Here is a 7,550-nt window from a genome sequence, read left to right as displayed (position 1 = left end):
AAGCTCTCAGTGTTTCACTGCATTAAATCACTTTGTTAATGTCTGTTTTGTGCGGTTACTGTCTTTCTCGGATTTATGCTTCAGTATCCTGGGATGATTCATTTCTTGCGTTTCAGTAATAAGGACCAATCTTGAATCATGAGCAGTTTGCTTTGAATTTATTTTGTTTCCTGTAGTTTTTAATATTCCTTGAGTCCGTACAAGTCATTTCATGGCTGTTTTCCTGTTAGTATTGTAAAGCTTCATTATGCACAGTCCAAACAGTAAACTTAAATACACTTACATTCATGAACACTGGTTTCTACCCACATTTACTCGATTAAAAAGAATCTGAAATACTGGTCTTAAACTGCATGGTCAATAGAGCTTCAGTTTGCTATCATGAAGTACTGCAGAATTAACTCTGCAGTCAGTGCATTATGGTAGATGAGGCAGTCTTTTATCCTTCAGCATTAGAGAATTGAAGTCGTTACGAAAACAGTTCTGTCTCTTTTAAGTTGTTACAACCTATGGTTAAGTAGTGGTAATGCAGACAGTAATGGATTATGGGGAGAAAATATATCTGACACTGTACTTCTGGGTCTACAATTTTCTATGGGGCATTTTCAGTCTTCCTGCTAGGTTGTAAGAGTTGGTGTGTGTTGAGGTATTGTCCCTGCACCTAGATAATGGGAAAAGTTAATTTTCTACCTGGAATTGCAGTTGTTAAATGGAAGAGCATAAGATAGGATGAAGTAAGACTACCTTATTTATTTTAAAGTGTATTTATAGTGATGTGGTGTTGTACTATGAAGTGCATTTTTTCCCTGTAAGACAGTCTTAAGACAGACAGTATTTTTTTTTCCCCCTAAGAAAGTTTCTGGGGAAAAAAATAATTAAAAGGACAAAGTCTGTTTCTTCTGTGTGTTTCTCTATTCTATGAATCAAACATACTACTTTTAGTAATGAACACAGAAATGTGTGTATAAGATACTGTGATGGGAATTCAGTTCTCATGAGCTTTTTTTTTTAAATACTTCATAATACAATGAAAATTAGATTATTCTGACTAGTAAAACAATTCATAAAAGTAAGATTCTTTTTCCTACTGTCTTGAAAATATTACTGTGCAGTTAAATTTTTCAGTTGAAGTCTATGGCTGCGTAATTATACCAAAATGTAGACCTTACGTATAGTGATAAGGTCTACAATATACTTAATATGTGATGTCAGTTGCACTTCTTAAAAATTACATCTGTTTATGCTGAATTGTCTGCCCTTACTGTGCACCGGTATTGTAAACACTAACATTAAAATTACTTAAATTACTTGTCCAGAGAGATTGCTTTTATGCCTTAGTTACTTTTTTTCTTCTACACAGGTCAAATAGGGAAGAATGTGGTGATATTCATGCAAACCTTGCTCATAAATCATCCACAGCTCTCTTGGATGTAAGAATGAACTGTTATTCACACCAGACTGGTACACAACTGTATCATAAGATCATCCTTCTCCTTTATACAGTCTGAGAATGACACAATGTTTAAATATCTATGGGAATTTGAATTAATGCTTTATGAACGGCTGAAGCTTTTATTTCTCAAGTTGTTGTAAGCAAAACCACTGTATTTAACAAGATTAAATGGTAAGGAAAGAGAAAAAGGAGAATGTAGTAATGTTTGTGTCTGCCACATCTTTCACATTTGAAGTGATCATGAAGTTATTGGTGAATTCCAAGAGCTGTGTGAAATATCCCATCCATTTTGACAGCAGTCATAGAAATAGCTTTTTGTGGAGGTAGAAAACTTGATGTTATTATTCTTTATTGCTTTTTAGTGCTTTAAATTTTCCCTGGCCCAAGTGGGGATTTTTGTGTGAAGATTAGTTAGCATAGTTCAGTTAGGTAGGAATTATGAACAGAAATTTTGAAAATAAAGAAAAAAATACTAGACTGCGTAGCTGAACTTAGAGGTTTTAGTTGCCATTTACAAAACTTGTTTTCATTAGTTCCATTCTGCTGCCCTAATGGGAAGTACAAACTTTTGCCTTTCTCAATAAAAGTACTTAAAGTTTGCAGTCTTTCTGAAAGCTTTTGCTATAAACTCCAGCGTTTTAACATCAAAGGACCAGGTCATGTTAAGACTGGGAATGTATCTGAGCACAGGTATGAACGTTCATGTGTGCTGCACAGGTCCCTTTCTGGTAGCCAGCAGGTGGGTTGATGTTGGCTGGCAGCCTAGCTCGCGCCTAGCTACTTGTTCACTCCGCGGTAGCAGGTGGGACGAGAGACTTGGAAGGACAGAAATGGAGAAAGATTTGTGAGTGGAGATCATGACAGTTTAATAAGGAAAATAGGAGTGTGGATGGTGAATGTGCTGCAGAAGCAATCAGTTGCCACGTCCTGCTAGCAGCCCGGTACCTGAGTCACGCTCTGAGCAATGGCTGCTTGGAAGAAACTTCCCCTCATGGTTCTATCCCTGACAACAGTGTCATAGGGTAAAGAATGTCCCTTCCGGGTAAACTAGGGTCAGCTGTCCCCTTTCCCAGCATCTTTGCCTAATCCTGTAGAGTGAGGAGCAGAGAAATCTTCAGTGCTGCAATCGCTGCTTGGCAATAGCAAAATCACTGGTGTCAACACAGTGTTGGTCACAAACCCAAAACACAGCGATGTGCAGGCTGCTATTAAAAAGTTAATTTCATCCCTGTCAGACACCTGTGAGTGGATTCAGTCATCTCTTCTCTAGGGCTGTGTTGTATTTGGAGGGAAAGGTAAAAGAAGGGAAAGATTATTAAACGTTGATTTGAGCTCCCAGGTAGTTACTGCAAAAATTGAGTGAACATCAGTGTGTGTGTATATAGAAATAGATATCTGCGCTTACTTGAGGAGCCTTTAAAGTTTTTTTTTAAAAGGCAATATCAAGCCTCATAATAACTGAGAATATAAGGTTGCATTACCTCTAAAAGCCTGATAAATTGGCAAATCTGTTTGTCTTTCCATTGTTTGGCCTGATCTTAAGCTATTTTCTTTCTTTTTCGTTTGATTGGGTTTACCAGTGTCCATGTTTCAGTTTGTTCTGCAAAAGTTATTTTAGCACTCCTTCAGAGCTCTTACTTATGAAAAATGTCATATACCGTGGCAAGATTATCTACATGAAGCTTTTCAAATCACCATGGTCCTGTAGGCTAGTCACTTCACCCGTAAGAAATTGGATTGGAGGATATCCAAGCTATAAATGCCCAAACTCCCCCCGAACATGCCAGCTGTGTGCTTTGCCAGCATTTGTGCTCATCTCCTCTTCCAGTGTTGCTGCCTTAGCACTTCTGTTCCTTCAGCAGAGGAAAGAAGTCATGCCTCTGCCTACCCTATCTATTGATCCTTTAGGAAGAAGGGAACAGAAATGCTACAGAAGCAGCGCTGAGTGTAGAAACTGTCTTATTTCCAGTGTTTTTAGATGCCTGCTTCCTACTTTGTCGGAGACTCAGGAACAGAAATGCCAAGTACCTATGCTTTCAGAAAATGCATAATTGATTTGAAAACACCAGATGATCAATTTTGGTGCTGTGATTGCCTGGGCAATTGGTTTTTAGAAGTTGGAGTTTCTGAAATGAAATGGGAATTTCTGTGATGCTGAAAGCCACTCTCAATTCTTGGAATAGTCTGGTCTTCTCTGCCATTGTTTGCAGTTTACTGTTTTGGTTATTTTTAGTGCCTACAAATGCATTTCTACAACTGCTCTCAGCAGAGGTTCTATGTTTGTGTGCTCCTTAAGGTTTCTGCAAATGATTTCGTTATCGTTTCCTCAATTCTGCTATCCATTTTTCTCTGTGGTTTTCTTTGTACATCTGTCTGCAGTAGTTTAAGGAGTCAGCTTATGTATTTTAAAAGTTGAGCAATTTCTGTGATCATTTCCTTGGTAAATTAGGCAACGCTACACTGAAAGGGATATTCACCATGAATACTTGGGGTGCTATCACAATGCTTGGTGTGAGGATTATCTCTTCAGAGAAAAGACATTACTGTAAAACTTTACAACTTGAACTATGCTACCCAGCTTTAAAGCAAATGCAGTGGCATCCTGATTTTGTAAATAAGCTACAGCAATATTCTGTAAGTTTTGATTTAGAAGAAAAAAGCACAAAACAGTTCTACGTTCATCAGTCTGATTTCAAGCTCAATGAAAGGCAAATCAGAGAATGAGGGATGTTAAAGTCTCTAGCTTTGTTTAAGTTGCATTCTCTGTTCACAGAGGTGGCAGAATACGTGCGTTGTGACTGATGTGTCTTTTCCAAACAGGTGATGTGATAGAAAGGACTTTGCTTCTTTCAGTTACTTTGTGTTTCACAGCAGGCCAAAGAGATTTTGCACAAAGTCTGAGGGAAACCTGTGCTTTAAAACTCAGCAAGTTAGTGACTCCCTCTGCCTCTAGAAAACAAATTACAGCTCTGAATTTTGTGAATCCCGAGCTCCCCCTTGCTTATGTCACCCATAGGAAAAAACTGTGCTTTGCTGCCTGTATTTCTTAGCTTGGAAAAAAGAAAAACAACATTCGCACTCTGTGATTAAGTTAGAGTTCAGCTAAAGTTACAGTTTCACTCTGTGCGGAATTGAAACTCTCATGCTCTTGGCTGAGTGACGGGCAGTTCCTAACATGAGAAAAATGAAATCAGTCTCGGTCTGAAAGAGACACCGATGTGACGGTACAGCTATCAAAGTTATCAAAGTTTGAAGTTGCAGATTGCTGGAGAGGTTTCCAAAGGCCCTGAGTAGCCATAGACAGTCGTTGGGTTAGGTGGCTGCACACTGTGCCTTAGAAAACTGACATGTAACTCATGTTAGTGGGCATTAAGCACTTCATGCTTAAAGTCTGTTCCAGTGTAATGCTCCAGATCCAGAGACGTGTCAAGGTTCTTGAAAAAATCAACGGTTGCAGTCCAGCCTATGCCCTGCCATTCTCCTATTTAAATGATGACACAATTAATTAAGCACATTTGCTTTACAACAAGGTGAATAACTGCAGTTAAAGCTCGCTTTCTGCTCTGGTTTTCTGGTTTGTTTTGGTTCCCTATCCACAAGTCTCATTCACTTAATAGACATTCTTACACTAAGAATTAATCTTAAGAGACTTAGCTGCTTACAGGTCTCGGTTAAAGGCCAGTTCTTAAAGCTGTTAGCAGCTGAAATGAACCTCCAATAATAATAAAAAAAAATGATTGAACTTCCAAATCTAAAATATTGTTTATGTCAAGCTCACTTTGTCTCTTTGTGGTCATAGAACTTGCAATTAAAAAAGAAGGAACTCAAGCTACTGCAAATCTGTATTGCCTGAAGTGAATGCTGCCCTTGCGTAACACATCCCTCCTGTCTGATTAACCTCACTTTCTCATTCCAAATACTTGGCAATTGCACTCCTTTGGGATTCCCTGTGGCATCTTGGATTCTTTATAGATCCTTGAGGTCTAACACCGTGGACAGGTAAACAGTGGAGTTTAAAATGAAAAGCATGCTCAGAAGTGGCAGAGAACAGAGAAAGTTTCAGCATGAGATGAAAAATAACAACAAAAAAACCCTGTTGTTGCAACAGCACATGGGTTTATGAGCAACATGGGAATCTGCTTAAAACGGAAAAAATATGAGTATTCAGTTATTTTTATGAGGAGTGGAGGAGTAACGGAGGTAGTGCTGTTTTAATTTTAAAGCCAGATATTTGAGGAAGTGGATTGCAGCAGTTGTTTCATGTTTAATTATTTCTCAAGCGGCAGTTCAGCTGAAGAGAAGAACGATAAAGCACTGGTTGCTGCTGTTGTCTTGAGTGAGTTATGCCACTCCTCTCTACGGGATCTGAACCAGTGAAGACCTCCTTTATGCTGTTTTTTCCTGCTCTGATTTACAGTTTCTTCTCATGACAAATCTTTCAGAGGTGGCAGCACACAGAAAATGGTAGGTGAAAGTTTCATTTTAAAGTTGTTAGTGCTCTTGGGCTGGAACTACTGGGAGAGGTTTTCAAGACTATATTCTCAAATTCTGCTTTTAAATGTTCAAATTTGCTGGGGTGGCTATAAGTTGCAATTTTAATAATGATAGGAAATGAGAGTTTTATACTAATATACTACGGGAAGAGTATAGTAAAGTGTTTTCTACTAGTTGTAATTCCTGTGTTGCTCATTGCTCTCTGGCCTTTCGCTCTTTCACCTTTTAAAATGCATAAGGAACACTTACAGTCCTGCTGCTTCTGAATATTTGAAGAACGCCACAAATCAGATGGAATTCAGTTATGGATTTTTATATATCCTCAGTTAATATTGGAATAGAAGTATTTCTGAAACTATAAACACAAACATAGATCACAGAGAAAAGGACAACTCTCATGCATATCTCAGCTGTACTTCTAAACTATGTTTCTGAATGCAAGGACTTTGCACAAGTCAGCATTGCCTACTGTTGGTAACCAGCATTAGTATGGGACTGGACTCTGATATACAGAGGTCCCTTCCAACCTCTATTTGTGATTGCTTATTCCTCTTAATTTATCTGTCTTCTTTATTTTTTCTAGTACAGTATTGGGTACAAAGCGTGTTGCATGTGAACAGTTACACAGCACCAGACTGCAACAATTTGCATGCAAAATAACACAGGGACATGGAGATGCAAGTTTTGCAGAGAAATGAAATGCAAAGAGAGTAAGAGCTAGGTTTGCTCTGCAAAGACGCCTGGATTCCTAAAAATATAGCAGCAGGTGTGCATTCAAAATCTGAGCATTTTACAAGTCTCTGTAGGCAATTTTTTGACACCAGAAGGAACTTTCAAAGATGTTCCTGAAGACTTTGATGTCCCAAATTCATTGCGCCTGCTTTCAGGCCTCTAGTAGTGCAGTGCCTCTATATCCGGGCAACTCCCTCCATGCTGTGAGGGCTGAGCAGCTCTGGAGAGGGGCCCCACCCTTCTCCCCTGCTTACTCCTAGATACCAGTGCAGTCCAGGCTGATGGTACTGCATTGAGGAATACGGTTAAGTGCCTAGAATTTAGTCCCCAAGTGTAGGATCTGAGTACAAATGCACAGAGAAAGTTGGCGATGATCTAGGCAGCAATGTCATGTTGTCCAAGTCCTAATTTAGAGCTTGGATAGAGGGGTTTAACTTGAGTTAGCAAACCCCAAAACCTTGATTCTGACTGACTTTTCCTCAACAGTAGCAAACCTGTGTTGGCAGCAGGTTTTCCTTCCTTATTTTAAAATAGCCACTCAACACAGGTTCCAGTGGTTGCCACGGCCATTCTTTTTCCCAGGCTTGCTGTCATGGCATGGATTTAGTTGAATAGCACCAATAAATAAAATTAAATGCACCGTTACTTAGCATTTTTGCTAGTCTAATAAAATGTCATTACATGAATAATTCAGTGTGTTTCCTTGAAAAGAAGGAAGGCAGAATTTTTACAATAATGTACCCAAATGTCTCTTTTCATTGAAAGACAGACCCTCAGTTTTCTATGTAATTAATTTTAATGGTAGTGTCCCTCCTTCTCCCTCCCACTTTCTTGTCCGTATTAATTCAGAAATAAAGAAGTCTTAAAAAAA

At 38.8% G+C, this 7,550-nt stretch overlaps 2 protein-coding genes across 2 annotated transcripts in view; one reads left to right on the top strand and one right to left on the bottom strand.

The window, feature by feature from the left end:
* LOC104915579 (maestro heat-like repeat-containing protein family member 2B) overlaps positions 1-7,550 on the bottom strand; it is a 445,385-nt gene that overhangs the window by 40,310 nt on the left and 397,525 nt on the right. The gene's annotated exons all lie outside the window — the stretch shown is intronic.
* Positions 156-7,550, top strand: part of LOC100542671 (toll-like receptor 7) — a 13,184-nt gene continuing 5,789 nt past the window's right edge. The window contains exon 1 of the mRNA XM_010726471.3: positions 156-5,917. Coding sequence (XP_010724773.1) covers positions 5,915-5,917 — 3 coding nt within the window. The 5' untranslated portion in view covers positions 156-5,914. The remainder of the gene's footprint in view (positions 5,918-7,550) is intronic.

Source organism: Meleagris gallopavo, chromosome 1, assembly GCF_000146605.3.
Source record: "Meleagris gallopavo isolate NT-WF06-2002-E0010 breed Aviagen turkey brand Nicholas breeding stock chromosome 1, Turkey_5.1, whole genome shotgun sequence".
Taxonomy (NCBI): Eukaryota; Metazoa; Chordata; class Aves; order Galliformes; family Phasianidae; genus Meleagris; species Meleagris gallopavo.
The sequence above is the reverse complement of the archived record's forward strand: the minus strand, read 5'-3'. Positions and strand labels throughout refer to the sequence as shown.